Source organism: Capsicum annuum, unplaced genomic scaffold (genome assembly GCF_002878395.1).
Source record: "Capsicum annuum cultivar UCD-10X-F1 unplaced genomic scaffold, UCD10Xv1.1 ctg2619, whole genome shotgun sequence".
Taxonomy (NCBI): domain Eukaryota; kingdom Viridiplantae; phylum Streptophyta; class Magnoliopsida; order Solanales; family Solanaceae; genus Capsicum; species Capsicum annuum.
In genome coordinates, this window is record NW_025832443.1 from 38,921 (window position 1) to 66,241 (window position 27,321).

General features: G+C 36.2%; 4 protein-coding genes across 17 annotated transcripts; 2 read left to right on the top strand and 2 right to left on the bottom strand.

Annotated features, from left to right (window-relative positions):
- The first annotated feature begins 223 nt into the window (after positions 1-223).
- Positions 224-5,859, top strand: LOC124890865 (inactive protein kinase SELMODRAFT_444075-like). Of its 7 annotated transcripts, none has more exons than XM_047402699.1 (11): positions 224-579; positions 875-936; positions 1,629-1,938; positions 2,429-2,583; positions 2,679-2,773; positions 2,874-3,892; positions 4,012-4,172; positions 4,603-4,679; positions 4,757-4,904; positions 5,029-5,178; positions 5,414-5,859. In XM_047402699.1, the coding sequence occupies exons 3-11, from the start codon at positions 1,758-1,760 to the stop codon at positions 5,660-5,662; spliced, it is 2,235 nt and encodes a 744-aa protein (XP_047258655.1). In that variant the 5' UTR covers positions 224-579; positions 875-936; positions 1,629-1,757; the 3' UTR covers positions 5,663-5,859. The 7 variants fall into 7 exon arrangements, with proteins under 7 accessions (XP_047258655.1, XP_047258660.1, XP_047258656.1 ...); XM_047402704.1 differs by having other exon boundaries at positions 225-302; XM_047402705.1 differs by lacking the exon at positions 224-579 and adding an exon at positions 616-656.
- A 392-nt stretch (positions 5,860-6,251) lies between these two features.
- Positions 6,252-10,747, bottom strand: LOC124890866. Its single transcript, XM_047402707.1, has 10 exons — positions 10,165-10,747; positions 8,827-8,889; positions 8,270-8,351; positions 8,051-8,125; positions 7,805-7,886; positions 7,650-7,695; positions 7,230-7,336; positions 6,998-7,067; positions 6,607-6,689; positions 6,252-6,522 (listed from the first exon to the last, which is right to left on the bottom strand). Exons 1-10 carry the CDS (start codon positions 10,366-10,368, stop codon positions 6,492-6,494), a joined length of 843 nt encoding a protein of 280 aa, XP_047258663.1. The 5' UTR covers positions 10,369-10,747; the 3' UTR covers positions 6,252-6,491.
- A 574-nt stretch (positions 10,748-11,321) lies between these two features.
- Positions 11,322-15,845, top strand: LOC124890868. Its single transcript, XM_047402718.1, has 10 exons — positions 11,322-11,904; positions 13,180-13,242; positions 13,718-13,799; positions 13,944-14,018; positions 14,183-14,264; positions 14,374-14,419; positions 14,733-14,839; positions 15,002-15,071; positions 15,380-15,462; positions 15,547-15,845. Exons 1-10 carry the CDS (start codon positions 11,701-11,703, stop codon positions 15,575-15,577), a joined length of 843 nt encoding a protein of 280 aa, XP_047258674.1. The 5' UTR covers positions 11,322-11,700; the 3' UTR covers positions 15,578-15,845.
- A 364-nt stretch (positions 15,846-16,209) lies between these two features.
- Positions 16,210-21,845, bottom strand: LOC124890867 (inactive protein kinase SELMODRAFT_444075-like). Of its 8 annotated transcripts, none has more exons than XM_047402709.1 (11): positions 21,490-21,845; positions 21,133-21,194; positions 20,131-20,440; positions 19,486-19,640; positions 19,296-19,390; positions 18,177-19,195; positions 17,897-18,057; positions 17,390-17,466; positions 17,165-17,312; positions 16,891-17,040; positions 16,210-16,655 (listed from the first exon to the last, which is right to left on the bottom strand). In XM_047402709.1, exons 3-11 carry the CDS (start codon positions 20,309-20,311, stop codon positions 16,407-16,409), a joined length of 2,235 nt encoding a protein of 744 aa, XP_047258665.1. In that variant the 5' UTR covers positions 20,312-20,440; positions 21,133-21,194; positions 21,490-21,845; the 3' UTR covers positions 16,210-16,406. The 8 variants fall into 8 exon arrangements, with proteins under 8 accessions (XP_047258665.1, XP_047258669.1, XP_047258671.1 ...); XM_047402713.1 differs by having other exon boundaries at positions 21,767-21,844; XM_047402715.1 differs by lacking the exon at positions 21,490-21,845 and adding an exon at positions 21,413-21,453.
- Positions 21,846-27,321: the final 5,476 nt, after the last annotated feature.

Sequence of the window (27,321 nt, forward strand, 5' to 3'; positions counted from 1 at the left end):
CTTACATTTTTACACAAGCCTTTTTTACCACTTCAAATTATAATATTCTAATCAAATGATAATAACTTTACGTGTTGCTCCAATGCTAAACAAAAAAAGACATGTGAGAGAGAAGGTGAAGGTGGATATTTGTGTGAACAAACGAGGGCATTTACGTGAACAAAAATTGCTTTTCTGACTGGTATAGAAAAGGAGTATTTGAATTGATTGTGTTTGACACAGTAAAATAATCTGCAAAATAGAAGACTTTTAACAACAAACGGCAACACAACTAGCTAGCAGCACAAAGAAAGAGAAATAGAGTTAATAGTAGTAACTACGTAGTATATATATTAGCTGTCTAGTTCATCTGAACATTTTTTGATGTCTATATTTCTGTGTAAACATTTCTATAACAATGTTTACTGATACCTAAAAAGAAACTGCAGATGCAAAAATATATAGTACTATTTTTCACTCATATTGGAAAAACCCAAACTCATCATTCACCAGCTGAAATTATTGATTTTATGAGTTGTTGAAGTCTGTGGGTCAACTTTGAAAAACCCCTTTTATGTTTTTCTGATTCAGCTCTTTCAGGTAGTAATAATTTTCTTGATTTTGAAGAATGTTTTTTTTTTTTTAAGCTGTTGAAAGAAGAGCGAAAACATGAAGAGGTAAAATTAGTTGATAGAGATGTATATATGTATTACAGACAGCTAAAACCCATCACATTGTTTCTCCAAAAACCCAGTATGATGAAACTGTTTGTTTACTGCTGTCGCATTTTTTTTAACCAACCGAGCTACTAAAATTTTCGTGTTTTTTTTTTTTTTTTTGATAAATCATGTGTTACTGTACATCTTATTTATGGGTTGATATTGGAATTTTGCAGGTGGGGTTGATTTGTTTTTGGGTTTTGAGGAGTCACTATTGTTATCTATAAATCAGCAACAGGTCACTGAAAACTCAAAGCTTGTGTCATTTCAGCGATTTGGGTCGTTGTTTTCTAGTTTTTTGGACATATGGGTGCTTTACATTTTGTGATGTGAAATGGCAGAGGGCAACTGTTTAGAAGTTTACTGTTCTTTACCTTTTATAGGTTTCTGAATTATACTGTTTTGAATGAATACAAACATTCCATTTTGAAGAAAAGGGGTGAAAATGGGGTCACAGATTCAATAGTTTTTTTCAGTAGGAAACAGCTAATCTCCTTCACCTGAAGCTTTTTTAGCATCAATTTTTGACTCTTGTGATCTGAAAGTAGACTGAAAGAGAATACCTAATTTGGTAAACCTTTTTGACTGTGGTGTTTGTGGGGCAATATTGCTGTCAAATGCCATTTTATTTTTTGCAGAAATCATGTAATCCCAATCTGTTCATTCATTTTTATAGCACATGGTATATTTTTGCTTTTATCATGTCATTTTGGAGTTCCACTCAGTAGAAGAATGAAAAGGGAAGGTTGGGTGAATTTTCTTGATTTTTACTTAAGAGATTCTTGAGAAATTTGGTAGACTTGTAGGGGATACAAAGGGGTCTAATCAGTTGATATTAGGTGGTCATTTAGGCTTATATGCATGAGAATCACATCTTTTTGGTGGGTCAGTACAATAATGCATATATTGTTTTCTTCTTGTTTGGAGCAGACATGATTACCTTGTGGGTTCTGAGATCTTGGTAAAGAGAAATGGATGTCACGTTCGGTCTAGCTTCGCGTTGATTTGAGCTGAAAGTTGGAAAGTCAAATAGGTAAAGAAAGACATTGTTGTGTTCTGATGAGCCGGGAGATGAATAAAGGGAAACAAAATACGAGTGCTGATGCCGCTGAGAAAGTTATGGTGGCTGTTAAGGCATCGAAGGAAATACCCAAAACAGCTCTTGTGTGGTCTTTGACTCATGTTGTTCAGCCTGGAGATTGCATTACACTTCTCGTGGTTGTACCTTCACAAAGTTCTGGTAACGTCTCTGGATTTCTTCATATTCTGACTTCACCTATGATGTCCTGAAAATGAACATTCATTTTAGGTAGAATTCTCTAGTTGCTTACTTCTGTACTAGTTATTTGAATTGTTGATTAAAACTCTGAAATCAGTGAGAAATTTTTGCTTGTTATTGGTTGACATTATGGTGGTTCTTGGTAGAGATGATTTCAATTTCTTAAAGTTAACCAATATGATTTCTTTTTCCTGAAAGCTTTCCATGAAAAAGATAAGCTTTAGCCGGCAATTCGTAAGATTATGGGAGGCTGTAAAGGTTAGACTTTACTCTTGCAGCTGGGAAGTACTTCGCATGCCACTGGATCCTAATTAGTTCATTGAAGATATTCCGTGTTTATGTTATCTCTGCATATTTAGTTATTCTGCCCTTTTATATTCATGCTACTTCTGCGTTTTAACAAAAGGAGGTCTAGTGAATAGTACTCTAAGAGTTTTGCGATCATTTGTAGGTAGAAAGTTATGGGGATTCCCTAGATTTGCTGGAGATTGTGCCAGTGGCCACTGGAAGTTGCACTCTGGAAATAGTTCCGAGCACAAGTCAGATATAACAGATTATTGCTCCCAGATGATCCTTCAGCTTCATGATGTTTATGATCCCAACAAGGCAAGCGTACAACTTCATCATCTCCATTGTTGGTACATCGTTACAATTACTGATGCTAAACAATTGGTTCTCTTTGTACTCTTGTTCTCCTCCAGATAAATGTCAAGATTAAAATTGTTTCTGGTACACCGCATGGAGCCGTGGCTGCTGAGGCAAAGAAGTCTCAGGCTAATTGGGTTGTTTTGGACAAGTAATTTTAGAAAATTCTTCGGAGTCTGATGCCTTGTTAACGTGATTTTATATTTTCAAGTTTTATTAAACTTTGCTTCCTATTGTCGGTGTTTTTCCAGGCATCTCAAACATGAGAAGAAACGCTGCATGGAAGAGTTGCAATGCAATATTGTTGTCATGAAGCGATCTCAACCAAAAGTTCTACGCTTAAATTTAGTAGGTTCACCTAAAAAGGAACCTGATGTCACGGGCACATTATCTTCAGAGCAAACTCAAATATGTGGAAAAGAGTCAAACAATAAGGATTCATTGGATTCTTCTCGAGGTCCACTAGTAACTCCATCAAGTAGTCCAGAGATGTTCAGTACTACTGAAGCTGGTACTTCATCAGTTTCAAGCTCTGATCCTGGAACATCACCATTTTTTGTCGCTGAAGTAAATAGGGATCTGAAGAAAGCAAGTTTATTAGCTGCAAAGGAAGATGTAGATGAATCGGATTCAGAGAGCGAGAGTGAAAATTTATCTGCGTCATCAAGTTTAAGGTTCCAACCATGGATCGTGGACATAATCAATTCACATTCTGAACAAATCAAAGGGAAGAACTCATTAAGAACTAACGACAGGCCGCAAGATTCCGCCAACAAGGCACTGCTGCGGAAGTTTAGTAAGCTTGATGAAGAAAGTGATTTTGGATCCCCAAGTTGTAGAGGAACTGATTTGGATTACAGTGGGAATGTGAGAGAAGCAGTTTCGCTGTCTAGAAGTGCACCTCTTGGCCCTCCTCCCTTGTGCTCGATTTGTCAACACAAGGCACCTGTATTTGGGAAACCTCCCAGGTGGTTTACTTATGCTGAACTGGAGCTTGCGACAGGAGGATTTTCGCAAGCAAATTTTTTGGCTGAGGGAGGATATGGATCTGTTCATAGAGGAGTCCTTCCCGATGGTCAAGTTGTTGCTGTTAAGCAACACAAATTGGCAAGTTCTCAAGGGGATCAAGAGTTCTGCTCGGAAGTGGAAGTGCTGAGCTGTGCCCAGCACCGAAATGTTGTAATGCTGATAGGATTCTGTATTGAGGACAGCAGAAGACTACTAGTATACGAATATATATGCAACGGTTCCTTAGATTCTCATCTATATGGTATGTGGTACTGTTTTTATCTTCTTCTGTCCTTGACAGTTCTCACGAATTTTGAAGCTTTTTCTTTAGGTCTGTTCCTTTGTCCTTTTATATCTTAAAATCACTTTCTGTATTCACAGGTCGTACTAGAGATCCTTTGGAGTGGTCTGCTCGACAAAAAATTGCTGTAGGTGCTGCACGAGGTTTGCGTTATCTTCATGAAGAATGCAGAGTAGGCTGCATAGTCCACCGAGATATGAGACCCAACAACATTCTCATCACCCATGACTTCGAACCACTAGTATGGAACATCTCTTTCTCCTAAGTTTAAAGTTCAACGATGCACATTAGTATATAGGATAGGACTGCATCGAAGCATAAAAAGTCTAATATACACTAATTAATACTTCATTGATGCATAAAATATCTAATATACATTAATTAATACTGCATTGAATCATCATCTAAATTCTATCTGTAGTATCTGTAGTCTTACCTTACAACAACAATATACCCACTGTAATCCCACAAATTGATCTGGGGAGGGTAAGAGTGTACGCATACCATACCCCTACCAAAGAGGTAGAGAGGACATGTGTCTACCTTGGTACACATTATTTTATGCTTGATTCAGGAGCACAGAACTTGATGCGTTGTGCTTCATTGCATTATGTCTACCTTTGACGTAGCACTCTTTACTTTATTTATCTAATTCATCTTGCTTTTTCCAGGTTGGAGACTTTGGTTTGGCTAGGTGGCAACCTGATGGTGACACAGGCGTTGAAACAAGAGTAATTGGAACATTTGGGTAGGTGTTAAAAAGTCTTTTGGTTTATTTTGATGTTATGTTACGGAGAATCAATAGGCTAATTTGTGGAATTTTAGGTACTTGGCTCCCGAGTATGCTCAAAGTGGCCAGATTACTGAAAAAGCTGATGTCTACTCATTTGGAGTGGTACTCGTGGAGCTTGTTACAGGACGCAAGGCAGTGGATCTTACCAGGCCTAAGGGCCAACAGTGTCTCACTGAATGGGTATATATGTAGTTAACCTTAATTTGCAGCTATTTTTGTACTGTAATGAGGAATACAGATATAAAGGTGGGCACGCCCTCCTTCCCTTTTATGTTTGGCTGATATAGTGATTGATCTCTATTAGGCGCGTCCATTGTTGCAAGAATGTGCTGTTGATGAGCTAATAGATCCTCGGCTAGGGAACTGCTACTCAGAACATGAAATATACTGCATGTTGCATGCTGCATCTTTGTGCATACGACGAGATCCTCAAGCTAGGCCTCGCATGTCTCAGGTAAGTGGTACAATGCAGTATAAGATCCACATCATCATGTTAAGTAGAAATGTATGTCTCAGGTAAGTGGTACAATGCAGTATAAGATCCACATCATCATGTTAAGTAGAAATGTGACGATAGATCGACAATGCTTTGCACAGAATTCAGTCTATGATGTTGCATCTTTGTGCTTTTGGTACTTTGCCACAAAAGATAAGTTAATTCTCATGTTTCGTTGGATAATGTTATGAAGGTACTTCGAATACTCGAAGGTGACCTTATCATGGAATCTGGAAAATTGTCAACAACACCTGGATACGATGTTGGAAGCCACAGCGGGAGGATTTGGTCAGATGCTCAGCAACAGTATCAAAGGTTCAGTGGTTCCTTATTAAGCGATGGATCGGAGGAATTCAATGCTAAGCTCTCATTTGACAAGAGGAGCCCCTCCAATATTTGGAATAGGGATCAATCCAGGACAGCATATTCGGACCATCTGTAAATAACTTGATCTTGACACTAAGATACATTTTGCTGCTTTATCCGGCCTCTCCTTAGCCAGGCAGTTTTGTCGAAAGCCATGTGTTTGTCATATCTTTGTACAGAAGGTAGGCGTATTATAGTATATGGTCTGTATTTGATCTCCTGTCTACATGTTTTTGTAATTCATGATAAAATGAAAACTGTTTAGTCATTCCAGTCGTCGTTCTTCCAAGTTTATTCATGTTTGCTCAAAGAAAAGACCGTTATTTTGAAGAAAAAGAAACCTGCCTTCACAATCTTGATTGCCATCTTGCTTACAATTCACTATGGTTTAGAGAGTTAAACAATCCAATGTGGGAACACACGTTCAAACATGGGATGCGATGTTTCGGACTTTTTTGACCCTGTCAATTGGAACCTTGCCATTCAAGTTGACTCAAGGTTATTTAAGGAAATAAACTCAAAAGGACATATGAGCTGAAATCGGTTTACAAGGAGGCCTTAGGCAGTAGCTAAGAAGACGGAAGATGAGCTTCAAACTGCAATTGATTTTGAAGTTCCAGCAGCTGCAAGATGCTTAGGTAAAACTGAGTCGATGAGCAATTAGATTGGTTGCAGTCAAATATAAGGTCAGTTTAACGGCATTTGCATACATGTCATTGTCTTAAAGATCAATATCTGGTTTATCCATAAATAGTTCTATACGCTCTAAAATCAAATAATAATTAGATAACACATAAAGACATCAAGGAAACTAAGCACCGCAAAAATCTTCAGTTCAGCACTACAGAGTAGCCCAGTAAGTCTGTAGTCATTGAAACACTTGTTGTTTTACCAGAAAATGGTATCTACGGCTTCCTCATTTTGGATCTTGCATACCTGAATAGGACAGGAGGGAAATTTTAGTAACATCATTACAAGAATGTAAACCCTCACATACATGATAAGGACTGAGAAGAGTACTCTATGTGCATGCCACCCCGATCAGATGATGGTAGTGTGCTTCCTTGAAGTGCATTCAGCGCTTCAGTTGCTTGCTCAACGCCCTATAGAAACACAAACTAAATACATAGCTGATAGGAATATAATTAACATCCCTTTTCCAGTTAGTAGCAAATGCAGATGCATGGTGCTTCCTGAACCACCCAACTTCACCTCCCTTTTACAGAAAATAGCACAAAAGGGGATTTCATTTTTTTTAAAGCAGAGAACAGAATGGTTGAAAATTTAAAGCAAAAGAACCATGTCTATTGGATATTCTAAATGCAGGTAAATTAGCTTCAATTTGTAAGTCTTTGACCTGATAACAAATTTACATTTTGCTGTAGCCACACAAAGAAGCTGAGTGTAGTACCTCAAAATCAGCAAAAGCAACAGGCATCCCGCCTCTTGCACGCACCTTGAGGGTGTTAAATCCAGGATACCTGGCAGTAAAAGCAACATATACAGTCAATTTGAGGTAGACTTTTCACATTGCCATTCTGCAGCTAGCACTAACAGAACTAACTGCTTAACCATAACACTGAGTTCTCAAGAAAGAAGTGAAAGCGAATGCCCTCCTTTGGGGGAGTTATACAGGAACTTACTGAGAAATAACTTGCGTCAGTTCATCCTCAGTGCAGTTTGGACCAAGATTGGCGATAAACAGAGTGGAACATGGTTGTGCTCCATCTGTTGTCTTGTCGTTTTGCTCCTATAACATCAAATCCAAATGAGATGCTAAAGCCGCATCCGTTCATGCATAGAAATTGGAGAGCACTTGTGGCATATATAGAGCAAAATTTTACTTGGAAATAAATAAGAACTTCAGAAAGAGGAATTCATCAGTAATAAAAAAATCCATGATACTCTGTCCTAGATGTTTGATCCAATCCAATAATGAAACAAGGCAGGTCTCTTCTTCAATAAGAACAAGACATGTAAATCGAAAGTCAGGTCTGCTTCCCGTGCCTATGTAATAGTCCATACAATACATGCTACAGATAGAGGGTAATATATAGACTCACACTTTTCGGGGCCAAAGCATGGTCAGGCTCCACCAATTTCTCCTCACTGTTCCACGATAGAGAATAATAAGCCTTCCATGACAGATCAAAGCAACAAACCTCAAATAACACGTCTTTATAAATAAAATTCAGTTTGAGAATCAAGAATGCTTGACCGTTTCTCTTCTGAAGAATCATCCTTTGTCCCAGAATCAGGATTCTCGGGCTTGGAAGCATCATTAGAATCATTATTATTATCTGAACAAGCAAACAGTGTTTAACACTTTGTGAGTCTCGCTAAAAAATTGGACGAAAATGCTTCCTTGTAGGAATTCGTAAACTAAAGGAATATGAGAAACACATATATAATTTGGCATCTTAAATGTGGTAGTGGAAGCATATAGCAAAGTCAAAGCCGGCACCTTCATCACTTGATGTGTCTTCAGCATCATAATTGAACTTGTTTCTGTTGTCAATAACTACATAAGGTCCTCTTCCTGAGGGCAACCATTTAAATAAGTCGATAGAAGCAATAATCATAAAATTTTAAAAAAAATAACTGGAAAAGAAATTTCCATTTTATTGGATGCAAGCACTTTATTGATATCAAATAAATATCAACGATTGCAACATATTTATACCTGGAATTTGTATTCTTCTAGAGTTTGACCTCGCCGGTTCAATATGCAAAGTGGATCCAGTTTGAGGATCAAATTTTACACCCTGGAATTGGGATTGGTAAAGAAAAATAAATTACAAATTGACTAGATTTATAAAGCAAATGTTTAAAGTTTACATGAACCTCAAGATCAGGTAGTAACAAACTCAATTAGAACTTAAAGGAGGTTAGCAGAAAAAGAATTTGTTTGTTCCCTTTTGCACTTGATGGGCACTCTGGGTTTTTAGTGCTAGAAGAAGGGGGGGGCAACAAAAATAAACCAAATTAAGTCATCAACAGCCACAATTCATAATGCAAAAAAAAATAATACATATTTGCAGATGAATTGAGACGCTCAGATAGTAAGGCAGGGTCTCGGTGTGAATAGTTGGACAAATTTAATATTTCTGAGCCTTTTAATCTGTTATACAGAACATAAAAGGCACGGAATAAGATGGTCTTAAGAGCAGCATATATGTAATTTCCAAATCCAAGCAGAATAAGGAACATAACTAGACCTACTCAGATTAGATATCTCACATTCAAGGCATGCATGGCTGCCATTGCTGATGGATGATCAATAAAAATAGCAAAGGCAACAACCTGCATTGTGGGAGAATAAGATTATGAATAGGACTGTAAAATTGAAAGGATTGACTCATAGATACTAAAATTGATTAAGATTTGTTACCAATCTTTATTTTCTATATGAGAAATGCTGAGAAACTTCATACCAGAATAAAGTTTACACAGTGATCCGGTTGTCTTCAGAATAACAAATGTAACTATTTTACTTCCTCCGCCTGAAAAATTGGACAAGAGTCTTTTTGCATATGGAGTATGCTAAGTAAATGGTCTTTGCTTTCGTCTGCTCGCAAGGGCTGAGCTAGACGCATGGATACGGGTTTAGTTGAACCCAATAACTTTTGCTCAAATAGTGTATTTGTGTAAGATCCTAGAGTCTATTAGAAACAACCATTGTGTTAGAGACGAGGGTCTATCGGGAACAACCTCTCTACCTCACAAGGTAGGAATAAGGTTTGCGTACACATTACCCTCCCCAGACCCCACTTGTGGGATTTCTAAACTGGGTACGTTGTTGTAGTGTATTAGTATTGAGAAATTAAGTAAATAAGTATGAACATCAAGATGAGAACCCAGTTATTAACACTTGAAGTCATCGTTTTGAATTCCACTACCCATAAATTTGAAATCTTGGCTCCGGCTCTACCTGCTCAGATTGTGCATCTTCCGAAGAAGAATGAAGAGACCATTCTATCCTCACCAAATCCAAATCAGTAAAATTTCACCAGTGAAACCTAAATTATTTCCAATAAAAAGTAAAAATCTTTCCGTATCCAAAATTTAAATAGCCAACAATAACTTCCAGAAATTGATTATCCTAGACGCTCCCGAACTTCATTCAACTTCGACTCCCCCTCCACCTCCACCGTGTGAATAACTGCTCCAGTAGCAATTCCTCTTCTATTGCTATCGGTAAAAAATCAACTTCTTTCCAACAAGTAATTCGCAGAATGTTATGAACAAGGACGCCCAATGCAGATAATCATACACTTGATTCGTGCTAAAACAAAGCATAACTACTCACACAGGCAACTCAAATATCCTTACTCGATCACTTCATAGCTTCTTGTAATCGAAAAATCTTAGTAGTTCACCTTGTTCTCGAGGGTTCAATTCCCCGCCTTGTAATCCCCTCACTCATTTCCACTTCACCTATTCCAATTTTTAGCATCTAAAATATGCAGCTAATTAGGTTATTTCTTCCTGTCTACCCTAGTTACCTGTTGCTGGTAGGAAGTGACACACACACGTGTGTGTACACATATATATAGCTAATTAGGAAAGAGAGGATACCTGATTTCCTCGGCCGGTGTATTTGAGCTGACACGATTCAAAACCAGGACGGCGGCGAAAGAGATTGTGAATCTCACGAGCTTTAACATCGTCGGGAAGTCCCGAGACGAATAGCGTTTTTATATCATTCTTCTCATTGTTGCTGTATGCATATACTGGTTGATGATTTACGTAGTAAGGATCGTACGCCGGAAGTTGAGCCATTTTCACGGCGGCCGGCGGTGGTTGCAGTACAGGAGGGGAATGAAAAAGTAAATAGCAAGTACAACTCCTTTAGCACAGTGCACAAGTATTCGCACTTGCTTTTAGGGGTCTGTTTTTCTCAGCTTGAGATTGTAACACAGTAGCAAATTATTTAATAGTAGTACAAATAATTTTATTTAATTACCAATTAATGACATTAAGTTACGGCTTATAATAGCAATTTTCTAATTTATTTTTATAAGTGATCTGATAATTTTATTTTAGGTTTACATAGACTATTCTATTTTATAATTTTACTAAAAATTACATAGAGCGACAACTTAAGTAGCATTTATTATATAAAATTTCAACTCTCAAAACATATTACAAAAATTTCACTTTTTAAATATCTCTCTCTGAAAATATATATACATTACTTTACTATTATCTATTTACAAATTTCACTCCTTGAAATATGCCTACAATCAAGGAGCAACTTTCTATGAGTTGTCAATTTTAAATTTTCAATCATATTTGATTCAATCTCTTCTTCAATGACATTTTTTTTTTCCAGAAACTCCATTAATATCATTCTTAAATGTAAGATGGAAAGTTAGTAAGATTTTTCTTGTACTTTATCAAATCAAGATTTTGATTGAATAAGTATAATATATATATATATATATATATATATATATATATATATTATACTTATTCAATCAAAATCTTGATTTGATAAAGTACAAGAAAAATCTTACTAACTTTCCATCTTACATTTAAGAATGATATTAATGGAGTTTCTGGAAAAAAAAAATGTCATTGAAGAAGAGATTGAATCAAATATGATTGAAAATTTAAAATTGACAACTCATAGAAAGTTGCTCCTTGATTGTAGGCATATTTCAAGGAGTGAAATTTGTAAATAGATAATAGTAAAGTAATGTATATATATTTTCAGAGAGAGATATTTAAAAAGTGAAATTTTTGTAATATGTTTTGAGAGTTGAAATTTTATATAATAAATGCTACTTAAGTTGTCGCTCTATGTAATTTTTAGTAAAATTATAAAATAGAATAGTCTATGTAAACCTAAAATAAAATTATCAGATCACTTATAAAAATAAATTAGAAAATTGCTATTATAAGCCGTAACTTAATGTCATTAATTGGTAATTAAATAAAATTATTTGTACTACTATTAAATAATTTGCTACTGTGTTACAATCTCAAGCTGAGAAAAACAGACCCCTAAAAGCAAGTGCGAATACTTGTGCACTGTGCTAAAGGAGTTGTACTTGCTATTTACTTTTTCATTCCCCTCCTGTACTGCAACCACCGCCGGCCGCCGTGAAAATGGCTCAACTTCCGGCGTACGATCCTTACTACGTAAATCATCAACCAGTATATGCATACAGCAACAATGAGAAGAATGATATAAAAACGCTATTCGTCTCGGGACTTCCCGACGATGTTAAAGCTCGTGAGATTCACAATCTCTTTCGCCGCCGTCCTGGTTTTGAATCGTGTCAGCTCAAATACACCGGCCGAGGAAATCAGGTATCCTCTCTTTCCTAATTAGCTATATATATGTGTACACACACGTGTGTGTGTCACTTCCTACCAGCAACAGGTAACTAGGGTAGACAGGAAGAAATAACCTAATTAGCTGCATATTTTAGATGCTAAAAATTGGAATAGGTGAAGTGGAAATGAGTGAGGGGATTACAAGGCGGGGAATTGAACCCTCGAGAACAAGGTGAACTACTAAGATTTTTCGATTACAAGAAGCTATGAAGTGATCGAGTAAGGATATTTGAGTTGCCTGTGTGAGTAGTTATGCTTTGTTTTAGCACGAATCAAGTGTATGATTATCTGCATTGGGCGTCCTTGTTCATAACATTCTGCGAATTACTTGTTGGAAAGAAGTTGATTTTTTACCGATAGCAATAGAAGAGGAATTGCTACTGGAGCAGTTATTCACACGGTGGAGGTGGAGGGGGAGTCGAAGTTGAATGAAGTTCGGGAGCGTCTAGGATAATCAATTTCTGGAAGTTATTGTTGGCTATTTAAATTTTGGATACGGAAAGATTTTTACTTTTTATTGGAAATAATTTAGGTTTCACTGGTGAAATTTTACTGATTTGGATTTGGTGAGGATAGAATGGTCTCTTCATTCTTCTTCGGAAGATGCACAATCTGAGCAGGTAGAGCCGGAGCCAAGATTTCAAATTTATGGGTAGTGGAATTCAAAACGATGACTTCAAGTGTTAATAACTGGGTTCTCATCTTGATGTTCATACTTATTTACTTAATTTCTCAATACTAATACACTACAACAACGTACCCAGTTTAGAAATCCCACAAGTGGGGTCTGGGGAGGGTAATGTGTACGCAAACCTTATTCCTACCTTGTGAGGTAGAGAGGTTGTTCCCGATAGACCCTCGTCTCTAACACAATGGTTGTTTCTAATAGACTCTAGGATCTTACACAAATACACTATTTGAGCAAAAGTTATTGGGTTCAACTAAACCCGTATCCATGCGTCTAGCTCAGCCCTTGCGAGCAGACGAAAGCAAAGACCATTTACTTAGCATACTCCATATGCAAAAAGACTCTTGTCCAATTTTTCAGGCGGAGGAAGTAAAATAGTTACATTTGTTATTCTGAAGACAACCGGATCACTGTGTAAACTTTATTCTGGTATGAAGTTTCTCAGCATTTCTCATATAGAAAATAAAGATTGGTAACAAATCTTAATCAATTTTAGTATCTATGAGTCAATCCTTTCAATTTTACAGTCCTATTCATAATCTTATTCTCCCACAATGCAGGTTGTTGCCTTTGCTATTTTTATTGATCATCCATCAGCAATGGCAGCCATGCATGCCTTGAATGTGAGATATCTAATCTGAGTAGGTCTAGTTATGTTCCTTATTCTGCTTGGATTTGGAAATTACATATATGCTGCTCTTAAGACCATCTTATTCCGTGCCTTTTATGTTCTGTATAACAGATTAAAAGGCTCAGAAATATTAAATTTGTCCAACTATTCACACCGAGACCCTGCCTTACTATCTGAGCGTCTCAATTCATCTGCAAATATGTATTATTTTTTTTTGCATTATGAATTGTGGCTGTTGATGACTTAATTTGGTTTATTTTTGTTGCCCCCCCCTTCTTCTAGCACTAAAAACCCAGAGTGCCCATCAAGTGCAAAAGGGAACAAACAAATTCTTTTTCTGCTAACCTCCTTTAAGTTCTAATTGAGTTTGTTACTACCTGATCTTGAGGTTCATGTAAACTTTAAACATTTGCTTTATAAATCTAGTCAATTTGTAATTTATTTTTCTTTACCAATCCCAATTCCAGGGTGTAAAATTTGATCCTCAAACTGGATCCACTTTGCATATTGAACCGGCGAGGTCAAACTCTAGAAGAATACAAATTCCAGGTATAAATATGTTGCAATCGTTGATATTTATTTGATATCAATAAAGTGCTTGCATCCAATAAAATGGAAATTTCTTTTCCAGTTATTTTTTTTAAAATTTTATGATTATTGCTTCTATCGACTTATTTAAATGGTTGCCCTCAGGAAGAGGACCTTATGTAGTTATTGACAACAGAAACAAGTTCAATTATGATGCTGAAGACACATCAAGTGATGAAGGTGCCGGCTTTGACTTTGCTATATGCTTCCACTACCACATTTAAGATGCCAAATTATATATGTGTTTCTCATATTCCTTTAGTTTACGAATTCCTACAAGGAAGCATTTTCGTCCAATTTTTTAGCGAGACTCACAAAGTGTTAAACACTGTTTGCTTGTTCAGATAATAATAATGATTCTAATGATGCTTCCAAGCCCGAGAATCCTGATTCTGGGACAAAGGATGATTCTTCAGAAGAGAAACGGTCAAGCATTCTTGATTCTCAAACTGAATTTTATTTATAAAGACGTGTTATTTGAGGTTTGTTGCTTTGATCTGTCATGGAAGGCTTATTATTCTCTATCGTGGAACAGTGAGGAGAAATTGGTGGAGCCTGACCATGCTTTGGCCCCGAAAAGTGTGAGTCTATATATTACCCTCTATCTGTAGCATGTATTGTATGGACTATTACATAGGCACGGGAAGCAGACCTGACTTTCGATTTACATGTCTTGTTCTTATTGAAGAAGAGACCTGCCTTGTTTCATTATTGGATTGGATCAAACATCTAGGACAGAGTATCATGGATTTTTTTATTACTGATGAATTCCTCTTTCTGAAGTTCTTATTTATTTCCAAGTAAAATTTTGCTCTATATATGCCACAAGTGCTCTCCAATTTCTATGCATGAACGGATGCGGCTTTAGCATCTCATTTGGATTTGATGTTATAGGAGCAAAACGACAAGACAACAGATGGAGCACAACCATGTTCCACTCTGTTTATCGCCAATCTTGGTCCAAACTGCACTGAGGATGAACTGACGCAAGTTATTTCTCAGTAAGTTCCTGTATAACTCCCCCAAAGGAGGGCATTCGCTTTCACTTCTTTCTTGAGAACTCAGTGTTATGGTTAAGCAGTTAGTTCTGTTAGTGCTAGCTGCAGAATGGCAATGTGAAAAGTCTACCTCAAATTGACTGTATATGTTGCTTTTACTGCCAGGTATCCTGGATTTAACACCCTCAAGGTGCGTGCAAGAGGCGGGATGCCTGTTGCTTTTGCTGATTTTGAGGTACTACACTCAGCTTCTTTGTGTGGCTACAGCAAAATGTAAATTTGTTATCAGGTCAAAGACTTACAAATTGAAGCTAATTTACCTGCATTTAGAATATCCAATAGACATGGTTCTTTTGCTTTAAATTTTCAACCATTCTGTTCTCTGCTTTAAAAAAAATGAAATCCCCTTTTGTGCTATTTTCTGTAAAAGGGAGGTGAAGTTGGGTGGTTCAGGAAGCACCATGCATCTGCATTTGCTACTAACTGGAAAAGGGATGTTAATTATATTCCTATCAGCTATGTATTTAGTTTGTGTTTCTATAGGGCGTTGAGCAAGCAACTGAAGCGCTGAATGCACTTCAAGGAAGCACACTACCATCATCTGATCGGGGTGGCATGCACATAGAGTACTCTTCTCAGTCCTTATCATGTATGTGAGGGTTTACATTCTTGTAATGATGTTACTAAAATTTCCCTCCTGTCCTATTCAGGTATGCAAGATCCAAAATGAGGAAGCCGTAGATACCATTTTCTGGTAAAACAACAAGTGTTTCAATGACTACAGACTTACTGGGCTACTCTGTAGTGCTGAACTGAAGATTTTTGCGGTGCTTAGTTTCCTTGATGTCTTTATGTGTTATCTAATTATTATTTGATTTTAGAGCGTATAGAACTATTTATGGATAAACCAGATATTGATCTTTAAGACAATGACATGTATGCAAATGCCGTTAAACTGACCTTATATTTGACTGCAACCAATCTAATTGCTCATCGACTCAGTTTTACCTAAGCATCTTGCAGCTGCTGGAACTTCAAAATCAATTGCAGTTTGAAGCTCATCTTCCGTCTTCTTAGCTACTGCCTAAGGCCTCCTTGTAAACCGATTTCAGCTCATATGTCCTTTTGAGTTTATTTCCTTAAATAACCTTGAGTCAACTTGAATGGCAAGGTTCCAATTGACAGGGTCAAAAAAGTCCGAAACATCGCATCCCATGTTTGAACGTGTGTTCCCACATTGGATTGTTTAACTCTCTAAACCATAGTGAATTGTAAGCAAGATGGCAATCAAGATTGTGAAGGCAGGTTTCTTTTTCTTCAAAATAACGGTCTTTTCTTTGAGCAAACATGAATAAACTTGGAAGAACGACGACTGGAATGACTAAACAGTTTTCATTTTATCATGAATTACAAAAACATGTAGACAGGAGATCAAATACAGACCATATACTATAATACGCCTACCTTCTGTACAAAGATATGACAAACACATGGCTTTCGACAAAACTGCCTGGCTAAGGAGAGGCCGGATAAAGCAGCAAAATGTATCTTAGTGTCAAGATCAAGTTATTTACAGATGGTCCGAATATGCTGTCCTGGATTGATCCCTATTCCAAATATTGGAGGGGCTCCTCTTGTCAAATGAGAGCTTAGCATTGAATTCCTCCGATCCATCGCTTAATAAGGAACCACTGAACCTTTGATACTGTTGCTGAGCATCTGACCAAATCCTCCCGCTGTGGCTTCCAACATCGTATCCAGGTGTTGTTGACAATTTTCCAGATTCCATGATAAGGTCACCTTCGAGTATTCGAAGTACCTTCATAACATTATCCAACGAAACATGAGAATTAACTTATCTTTTGTGGCAAAGTACCAAAAGCACAAAGATGCAACATCATAGACTGAATTCTGTGCAAAGCATTGTCGATCTATCGTCACATTTCTACTTAACATGATGATGTGGATCTTATACTGCATTGTACCACTTACCTGAGACATACATTTCTACTTAACATGATGATGTGGATCTTATACTGCATTGTACCACTTACCTGAGACATGCGAGGCCTAGCTTGAGGATCTCGTCGTATGCACAAAGATGCAGCATGCAACATGCAGTATATTTCATGTTCTGAGTAGCAGTTCCCTAGCCGAGGATCTATTAGCTCATCAACAGCACATTCTTGCAACAATGGACGCGCCTAATAGAGATCAATCACTATATCAGCCAAACATAAAAGGGAAGGAGGGCGTGCCCACCTTTATATCTGTATTCCTCATTACAGTACAAAAATAGCTGCAAATTAAGGTTAACTACATATATACCCATTCAGTGAGACACTGTTGGCCCTTAGGCCTGGTAAGATCCACTGCCTTGCGTCCTGTAACAAGCTCCACGAGTACCACTCCAAATGAGTAGACATCAGCTTTTTCAGTAATCTGGCCACTTTGAGCATACTCGGGAGCCAAGTACCTAAAATTCCACAAATTAGCCTATTGATTCTCCGTAACATAACATCAAAATAAACCAAAAGACTTTTTAACACCTACCCAAATGTTCCAATTACTCTTGTTTCAACGCCTGTGTCACCATCAGGTTGCCACCTAGCCAAACCAAAGTCTCCAACCTGGAAAAAGCAAGATGAATTAGATAAATAAAGTAAAGAGTGCTACGTCAAAGGTAGACATAATGCAATGAAGCACAACGCATCAAGTTCTGTGCTCCTGAATCAAGCATAAAATAATGTGTACCAAGGTAGACACATGTCCTCTCTACCTCTTTGGTAGGGGTATGGTATGCGTACACTCTTACCCTCCCCAGATCAATTTGTGGGATTACAGTGGGTATATTGTTGTTGTAAGGTAAGACTACAGATACTACAGATAGAATTTAGATGATGATTCAATGCAGTATTAATTAATGTATATTAGATATTTTATGCATCAATGAAGTATTAATTAGTGTATATTAGACTTTTTATGCTTCGATGCAGTCCTATCCTATATACTAATGTGCATCGTTGAACTTTAAACTTAGGAGAAAGAGATGTTCCATACTAGTGGTTCGAAGTCATGGGTGATGAGAATGTTGTTGGGTCTCATATCTCGGTGGACTATGCAGCCTACTCTGCATTCTTCATGAAGATAACGCAAACCTCGTGCAGCACCTACAGCAATTTTTTGTCGAGCAGACCACTCCAAAGGATCTCTAGTACGACCTGTGAATACAGAAAGTGATTTTAAGATATAAAAGGACAAAGGAACAGACCTAAAGAAAAAGCTTCAAAATTCGTGAGAACTGTCAAGGACAGAAGAAGATAAAAACAGTACCACATACCATATAGATGAGAATCTAAGGAACCGTTGCATATATATTCGTATACTAGTAGTCTTCTGCTGTCCTCAATACAGAATCCTATCAGCATTACAACATTTCGGTGCTGGGCACAGCTCAGCACTTCCACTTCCGAGCAGAACTCTTGATCCCCTTGAGAACTTGCCAATTTGTGTTGCTTAACAGCAACAACTTGACCATCGGGAAGGACTCCTCTATGAACAGATCCATATCCTCCCTCAGCCAAAAAATTTGCTTGCGAAAATCCTCCTGTCGCAAGCTCCAGTTCAGCATAAGTAAACCACCTGGGAGGTTTCCCAAATACAGGTGCCTTGTGTTGACAAATCGAGCACAAGGGAGGAGGGCCAAGAGGTGCACTTCTAGACAGCGAAACTGCTTCTCTCACATTCCCACTGTAATCCAAATCAGTTCCTCTACAACTTGGGGATCCAAAATCACTTTCTTCATCAAGCTTACTAAACTTCCGCAGCAGTGCCTTGTTGGCGGAATCTTGCGGCCTGTCGTTAGTTCTTAATGAGTTCTTCCCTTTGATTTGTTCAGAATGTGAATTGATTATGTCCACGATCCATGGTTGGAACCTTAAACTTGATGACGCAGATAAATTTTCACTCTCGCTCTCTGAATCCGATTCATCTACATCTTCCTTTGCAGCTAATAAACTTGCTTTCTTCAGATCCCTATTTACTTCAGCGACAAAAAATGGTGATGTTCCAGGATCAGAGCTTGAAACTGATGAAGTACCAGCTTCAGTAGTACTGAACATCTCTGGACTACTTGATGGAGTTACTAGTGGACCTCGAGAAGAATCCAATGAATCCTTATTGTTTGACTCTTTTCCACATATTTGAGTTTGCTCTGAAGATAATGTGCCCGTGACATCAGGTTCCTTTTTAGGTGAACCTACTAAATTTAAGCGTAGAACTTTTGGTTGAGATCGCTTCATGACAACAATATTGCATTGCAACTCTTCCATGCAGCGTTTCTTCTCATGTTTGAGATGCCTGGAAAAACACCGACAATAGGAAGCAAAGTTTAATAAAACTTGAAAATATAAAATCACGTTAACAAGGCATCAGACTCCGAAGAATTTTCTAAAATTACTTGTCCAAAACAACCCAATTAGCCTGAGACTTCTTTGCCTCAGCAGCCACGGCTCCATGCGGTGTACCAGAAACAATTTTAATCTTGACATTTATCTGGAGGAGAACAAGAGTACAAAGAGAACCAATTGTTTAGCATCAGTAATTGTAACGATGTACCAACAATGGAGATGATGAAGTTGTACGCTTGCCTTGTTGGGATCATAAACATCATGAAGCTGAAGGATCATCTGGGAGCAATAATCTGTTATATCTGACTTGTGCTCGGAACTATTTCCAGAGTGCAACTTCCAGTGGCCACTGGCACAATCTCCAGCAAATCTAGGGAATCCCCATAACTTTCTACCTACAAATGATCGCAAAACTCTTAGAGTACTATTCACTAGACCTCCTTTTGTTAAAACGCAGAAGTAGCATGAATATAAAAGGGCAGAATAACTAAATATGCAGAGATAACATAAACACGGAATATCTTCAATGAACTAATTAGGATCCAGTGGCATGCGAAGTACTTCCCAGCTGCAAGAGTAAAGTCTAACCTTTACAGCCTCCCATAATCTTACGAATTGCCGGCTAAAGCTTATCTTTTTCATGGAAAGCTTTCAGGAAAAAGAAATCATATTGGTTAACTTTAAGAAATTGAAATCATCTCTACCAAGAACCACCATAATGTCAACCAATAACAAGCAAAAATTTCTCACTGATTTCAGAGTTTTAATCAACAATTCAAATAACTAGTACAGAAGTAAGCAACTAGAGAATTCTACCTAAAATGAATGTTCATTTTCAGGACATCATAGGTGAAGTCAGAATATGAAGAAATCCAGAGACGTTACCAGAACTTTGTGAAGGTACAACCACGAGAAGTGTAATGCAATCTCCAGGCTGAACAACATGAGTCAAAGACCACACAAGAGCTGTTTTGGGTATTTCCTTCGATGCCTTAACAGCCACCATAACTTTCTCAGCGGCATCAGCACTCGTATTTTGTTTCCCTTTATTCATCTCCCGGCTCATCAGAACACAACAATGTCTTTCTTTACCTATTTGACTTTCCAACTTTCAGCTCAAATCAACGCGAAGCTAGACCGAACGTGACATCCATTTCTCTTTACCAAGATCTCAGAACCCACAAGGTAATCATGTCTGCTCCAAACAAGAAGAAAACAATATATGCATTATTGTACTGACCCACCAAAAAGATGTGATTCTCATGCATATAAGCCTAAATGACCACCTAATATCAACTGATTAGACCCCTTTGTATCCCCTACAAGTCTACCAAATTTCTCAAGAATCTCTTAAGTAAAAATCAAGAAAATTCACCCAACCTTCCCTTTTCATTCTTCTACTGAGTGGAACTCCAAAATGACATGATAAAAGCAAAAATATACCATGTGCTATAAAAATGAATGAACAGATTGGGATTACATGATTTCTGCAAAAAATAAAATGGCATTTGACAGCAATATTGCCCCACAAACACCACAGTCAAAAAGGTTTACCAAATTAGGTATTCTCTTTCAGTCTACTTTCAGATCACAAGAGTCAAAAATTGATGCTAAAAAAGCTTCAGGTGAAGGAGATTAGCTGTTTCCTACTGAAAAAAACTATTGAATCTGTGACCCCATTTTCACCCCTTTTCTTCAAAATGGAATGTTTGTATTCATTCAAAACAGTATAATTCAGAAACCTATAAAAGGTAAAGAACAGTAAACTTCTAAACAGTTGCCCTCTGCCATTTCACATCACAAAATGTAAAGCACCCATATGTCCAAAAAACTAGAAAACAACGACCCAAATCGCTGAAATGACACAAGCTTTGAGTTTTCAGTGACCTGTTGCTGATTTATAGATAACAATAGTGACTCCTCAAAACCCAAAAACAAATCAACCCCACCTGCAAAATTCCAATATCAACCCATAAATAAGATGTACAGTAACACATGATTTATCAAAAAAAAAAAAAAAAACACGAAAATTTTAGTAGCTCGGTTGGTTAAAAAAAATGCGACAGCAGTAAACAAACAGTTTCATCATACTGGGTTTTTGGAGAAACAATGTGATGGGTTTTAGCTGTCTGTAATACATATATACATCTCTATCAACTAATTTTACCTCTTCATGTTTTCGCTCTTCTTTCAACAGCTTAAAAAAAAAAAAACATTCTTCAAAATCAAGAAAATTATTACTACCTGAAAGAGCTGAATCAGAAAAACATAAAAGGGGTTTTTCAAAGTTGACCCACAGACTTCAACAACTCATAAAATCAATAATTTCAGCTGGTGAATGATGAGTTTGGGTTTTTCCAATATGAGTGAAAAATAGTACTATATATTTTTGCATCTGCAGTTTCTTTTTAGGTATCAGTAAACATTGTTATAGAAATGTTTACACAGAAATATAGACATCAAAAAATGTTCAGATGAACTAGACAGCTAATATATATACTACGTAGTTACTACTATTAACTCTATTTCTCTTTCTTTGTGCTGCTAGCTAGTTGTGTTGCCGTTTGTTGTTAAAAGTCTTCTATTTTGCAGATTATTTTACTGTGTCAAACACAATCAATTCAAATACTCCTTTTCTATACCAGTCAGAAAAGCAATTTTTGTTCACGTAAATGCCCTCGTTTGTTCACACAAATATCCACCTTCACCTTCTCTCTCACATGTCTTTTTTTGTTTAGCATTGGAGCAACACGTAAAGTTATTATCATTTGATTAGAATATTATAATTTGAAGTGGTAAAAAAGGCTTGTGTAAAAATGTAAGGTAAGACTTTATAAAATAAAAAATATTAGTTAATGCTCGTGCATGACGGAGATTTAACGAGGGCCTTTACTTATTACTCCCTCCGTCCTAAATTATGTGTCATCATTTTTTTTTAATTCGTCCTAAAATAAGAGTCGCCTTTCCTTATTTGGCAACTTTTTAAAGACACAATTATCCTTTTACCCTTATTGGTCCCACTTAATTAAAAAAAAAAATATTGACACATTTTTTGACAAAGGATAATTTAGTAAACTTTACCAAGTCTTTCCTTATTTCTTAAATTTCGTGCCCAGTCAAATAACGACACATAAAATGAAATGGATGAAATATGTCCTAAATGACTAGTCCACGCTCCATGCTTATGTTCAACGTAATTTTTATGCTATTGTCTTGAATTGAAGATGTTGTATGAGATGCTCATGATATAGTTGTGAATGTTAATGGGGTGATTATGAAACTAGATTGATGAACTCATGGCATGTTGATTGTATGAAATCCCTCTCATGTATAGGATTTGCAAGAACCATGTATGGTATGAAATCTTCAAGTTATGATGTAATGAAATGTGGACTTTAGTCCAATGATTAAGAATTGTCATGTTGTGTCAGTTTCCTTTTATCGAGTCCTGTGGGTACTTGTACCCGAAAAATATAGCTGTGTGCCTAGAGCTATGTCATGTTTTCACGATATCCACAGTCAAGCCATGTTCCATAGAACTCAGTCAGTCATGTGACTCAGGAAAAATGCAGTAACTCAGTATTCTCAGAAATCTCATGAACTCAGTCAGTCGTAAGTAGTATTCCGTCAGTCAACGGAACTCAGTAACTCAACTCAATATTTATGTTCAGTGTCTATTCAGATCGGAGTAGGATTCAGCACTTCCAAATTCCATAGTCTGAGGTATCGAAATACCTATAATTGATAACTGTACGCTATGGTCAAGCAAGTCTGAAACTGAACTGAGTTTCTAAGCTGAATACTGATCTGAAGCTGAACTATAACTAAGACTGTAACTGGGACTATTTTTGAAACTGAATACTGGTTTCTGGATACTGGACAAATGTTGATTACTGATACTGAAATATTGAAATACTAAACTCTGGGACTGAAACTGATTACTGAGTACTGAATGCTGAAACTGTAATTAGGATGGTAACTGAGTTTTGATGGCCACGCGATGGGGACTGACATAAGTCAAGGATTTGAATGTACACTTACACTCGGTACTTTCCCAGGCCTTTTACTTGCACACTAACATAACATTAAAGCCTATTTTCATAACTGCACCTTTGTGTAACATGAGCAAGCAACAATCTTCTCTTGACATAAAACATTTACTCTCACCCATCTAAGCACTGTTTATCACTACACTGATTTCACAAGGAGAGCTCACTGAAGGGTTAAAATCAGAAGGACCTGAAGCAAGAATGGATACAAACTGAACTTGACATATGACTGAAACTTTAGGGAATAAAATATCAATAGTATAGATTTACCAATAAGGTCTGGACTGAGGATATACATAACGCAGTCTGGATGTATCTGATCTGTAGGGGCATAGCATGAGTCATGGAAGCTGAGTATACTGTAAAGCATGACATGTGTACATGAGTCATGAGTTGCATGACCTGAGTTTAGAGTTTCTATGTTCATGAGACATGATTTGTAACACTGAGTGAACTAAAAGTGCACACGATTCTATGAAAAACGTGCGAATATAAGCTATGTTCATGAAACTGAGATGTGAAGCATGCATAAGCATCAAGCTGACTGAAGTACAAAACTTTGTACTGAGATAAGGATGGGTCGGAAATCAACTTTCCTTGCTACTCCATGACTAGTCCATGCTCATGTTCCCATTACAAGCTTGGTACTAAATGCCCTTGTTTGTTCACACAAATATCCACCTTGACCTTCTCTCTCACATTTTTTTTTTATTTAGCATTGGAGTGAGAGGTAAAGTTATTGTCATTTGATTAGAATATTATAATTTGAAGTGGTAGAAGGGCTTCGTGTAAAAATGTAAGGTAAGACTTCATAAAATAAAAAATATTAGTTAATGCTCGCGCATAACGGAGATTTAATGAAGGCCTTTAGTTATTATGTCCTCTTAGGTTTGACAAAACTTTCCTTATTTCTATAGGGGCGGAGTTATTTTGGGGTTAGGGATCGAATCCTTCAGCCAAAAGTTATGTATATACTAGATGTTGAACTCCATTCAATTAGTTTATATGTTCATTTATGAATTTCATTAGTAAAAATTCTGGTTTCGCCACTATATTGAATACTCATTTCTGCTTAATAGCTAGACAATTAATTACACCTTATTTTTTAAAATGACAAGTATCATAAAATACTCCCTCCGTCTCAAATTGGATGGCACAGTTATTAAGAAAAATAATAAATAACATGGGTAGTTTACCATAGTACCCCTATTAAATGGTGTTTACATTTTAATTTAAAGAAAAAGTAAATAATGCAAAGGGTAAAACATGAAATTTTTTTTTATCTTATCTTGATAAGTAAAAAAGGACAAGTAAAATGAGACACTAAATTAGAAAATTTGAGATGGAAGAAGTGTGCGTTTTTAATAAGAACGACAAATATTTAACCATGGAGAAGTACAATTATTTATTAATTATTTATTTTTATAGTAAGTGATGACATTGAATTCAGAGATGTATAGAAAATTAGTCAAATGCCGTGGAGTTTAAATTAAATGATACAGATTCACGTTTTGATTTGTTGTGTGCTCTTGCAAAAAAAAAGTAAATAAATAAATTATGTACTGTTTTCGTTGCTTACTTTTTCAAGTTTCAAACATAAAGTATGATCACCAGAGAATAGAGATCACTTTATTGTAGTAGTTCTTTATGATGAATTAATCATGCCTACGTTTTTAACGAGTAAATAAATAATTATTCTTCGATGTTGATTGAAATTTTTAAAAAGATATTTAAATTTTGAATTCGATCTATTACTTCACGATTCATACTTAATCCGCTGCAAATACACTATTTTGACTCTTTGCTTGTATACACGCGTCACAAGTGCGTGAAAAGGCTCAAATTTGATCTTTTTAACCAATTAAAAGCTGTCACGTGTAAAATAATTGATATATAATTTATATATTTTTTTAAATAATAGTTATTTATCGCAACCCCTCTCCGTCCCCCCAACCCATCCACTTTTTCTTCTTCAACTCAATTCACCATTAAAACTTCCATTGAAATTTATTTTTTTTAAAAAAAATCATTCATTAAAGCTTCATTTTACAATTAAATCATATCATTTAACTACCCATCATTTATTCTTCAACGCAATGTCTTCCTCAACACCATTAAAGTTTTTCAACAGAATGTCCCCATTAAAGCTCCTCGGTTGAAGTTTTTTTTTTTTAAATCATATCATTAAAACTTCATTTTCAGTTAAATCATATTATTTAACTATATTTAAAACTCAATTCAATCATAAAACTTTCAATTCAATAATAAAATTATTTTTTGAAGTGATTGAACCCAAAAAAAAAAAAAAAAAAAAGAAATGTATGCTGACGGAGTGAGGGGTTGGGGGGGTAGAGGGAAATGCTGATGGGGATGGGGCTGTTGGACGGGAGGTGGGGGTGTTGAATGGGGGTGGGGGTTGAGGGGAGGTGCTGACGCAGGGGGAGGTGCTGGATGGGGTAGGAAAAGAGGAATGGGTGGGGTGTTAAATTAAATAAAAGGGAAAGTTTTATTTAAAAAATATGAAATTAAAAGGAGTTGACACGTGACAGCACTTGATTGACGCATGTCTTCACTCACTTTGTTGTGACTGAGATTCAGAGAAAAATGGTACGTTTGCAACGAAATAAAGAAGAATCATGGAGTGATAAATCAATGTTAAAATTTAGGTGTCTTCTTGAAAATCTCGAACAAAATCAATCGTGTAATTTTGTATTTACTCTTTTTTTAAAGCAATGAAGTGAAGGAAATTTTCACATTTCATTCCAGTTAAATTTATCAAGTTTTCAACAAAGTCTACTTTCATATTGTATAATACTATGTTCTCTAAAATAATAAAATATCTTTATGACAGCTAAACTATATTTTCTCCATAATGTGCGTATCTTCAAATAGTAGGTAAAAATTAATAATAATTTGATCGCAAAGGTAATAATAAGTCGAGATTCATGTCATCTTAGAACGTACTTTTGGCCATCATTATCCAAGATTGAGAAGAGAGAATAATAAATTTAGAGCATAAACTTAATTTTAGTTTTTTTTAGACCATGGCTATCAAAGTATATGCATGAAGTCACATGCGTATTTCTAAGTAACTTTACATCAAAGAAATCACCATATAATATGCAAGAAAATAAATTCAGTTATAAATATGTTATGAAATCAAACTGGAATAGGTAATACAGTAAATCAAAGAAAATAAAAAGAACACATAGATTTTATGTGCAAATTCTAGACGGAAAAACCCTCGGGCAGAGAAGGAGAAAAAAAATCATCATATCGGAGAAGAATACAAGAAAAATCGTTAAAAAATCAACTCTGTAAATTGTAATTATATAATACGTGCATTCAAGGAAATCTTAAGCCCCAAAACATACAAGTCCCCCAAAAATTTTCATAATTACAATTTTACTAACATGGATCGTATCGAAATCTTTTTGAACCGAATCAATAAAATTCGGATCATAAATTCTAGCAACATAATATTCTTACACAAGCTTGCATAATTTTCAACCTGCCCTCACCTATCTCCTTTTTTTTTTTCTTAATTCATCATATGTAATGGAAAAATAAATAAATAAATAAATAAAGATGTCGAATGAGATCAAAACTTTTTGTGTTTGAAATTCTGCAGCGTCAAGTAAATTATTGCAAATGAAAATAAAATCAAGATTTTGGATACTTCTAAGTTTTATCTGTACGTACCAGCCAAATTTGAATGTCCCACAATTACTGCTACATTTTCTGTAAGGCTACAGTTAATGTGTTCCATACTTGTCTTTTCCTTTTTTTTTTATTTTGGCACAAAATTCACCAAATTCAATATTTATTATACTTATTTATTTATTGCACTTTTATTATTATATTTATTTATTGTATTTTTGAATGAGCTGAAGATTTGCTGTGAGACCCTACTAGGGAATGGAAGGTGGCATAGCAGCATTAATTTTGTCCTTTTTTTATTTATATAATTGTATTTTTGTCTTTTTTTTTCTTGGGAATCATCAACTTCACAAGTAGCAATGATGAA

Excerpts from the sequence above, each read along its gene's own strand:
- LOC124890866 (XM_047402707.1), bottom strand. The coding sequence starts at position 10,368 with ATGGCTCAACTTCCGGCGTACGATCCTTACTACGTAAATCATCAACCA. Across the intron at positions 8,126-8,269 it reads TAGAAGAATACAAATTCCAG|GAAGAGGACCTTATGTAGTT; the intron begins GTATAAATATGT and ends GGTTGCCCTCAG. Across the intron at positions 7,696-7,804 it reads GATTCTTCAGAAGAGAAACG|TGAGGAGAAATTGGTGGAGC; the intron begins GTCAAGCATTCT and ends ATCGTGGAACAG.
- LOC124890867 (XM_047402709.1), bottom strand. The coding sequence starts at position 20,311 with ATGAGCCGGGAGATGAATAAAGGGAAACAAAATACGAGTGCTGATGCC. Across the intron at positions 19,641-20,130 it reads TGTACCTTCACAAAGTTCTG|GTAGAAAGTTATGGGGATTC; the intron begins GTAACGTCTCTG and ends GATCATTTGTAG. Across the intron at positions 19,391-19,485 it reads ATGTTTATGATCCCAACAAG|ATAAATGTCAAGATTAAAAT; the intron begins GCAAGCGTACAA and ends GTTCTCCTCCAG.
- LOC124890868 (XM_047402718.1), top strand. The coding sequence starts at position 11,701 with ATGGCTCAACTTCCGGCGTACGATCCTTACTACGTAAATCATCAACCA. Across the intron at positions 13,243-13,717 it reads CAGCCATGCATGCCTTGAAT|GGTGTAAAATTTGATCCTCA; the intron begins GTGAGATATCTA and ends TCCCAATTCCAG. Across the intron at positions 14,840-15,001 it reads CTGACGCAAGTTATTTCTCA|GTATCCTGGATTTAACACCC; the intron begins GTAAGTTCCTGT and ends TTTTACTGCCAG.
- LOC124890865 (XM_047402699.1), top strand. The coding sequence starts at position 1,758 with ATGAGCCGGGAGATGAATAAAGGGAAACAAAATACGAGTGCTGATGCC. Across the intron at positions 2,774-2,873 it reads AATTGGGTTGTTTTGGACAA|GCATCTCAAACATGAGAAGA; the intron begins GTAATTTTAGAA and ends GTGTTTTTCCAG. Across the intron at positions 4,173-4,602 it reads CCCATGACTTCGAACCACTA|GTTGGAGACTTTGGTTTGGC; the intron begins GTATGGAACATC and ends TGCTTTTTCCAG.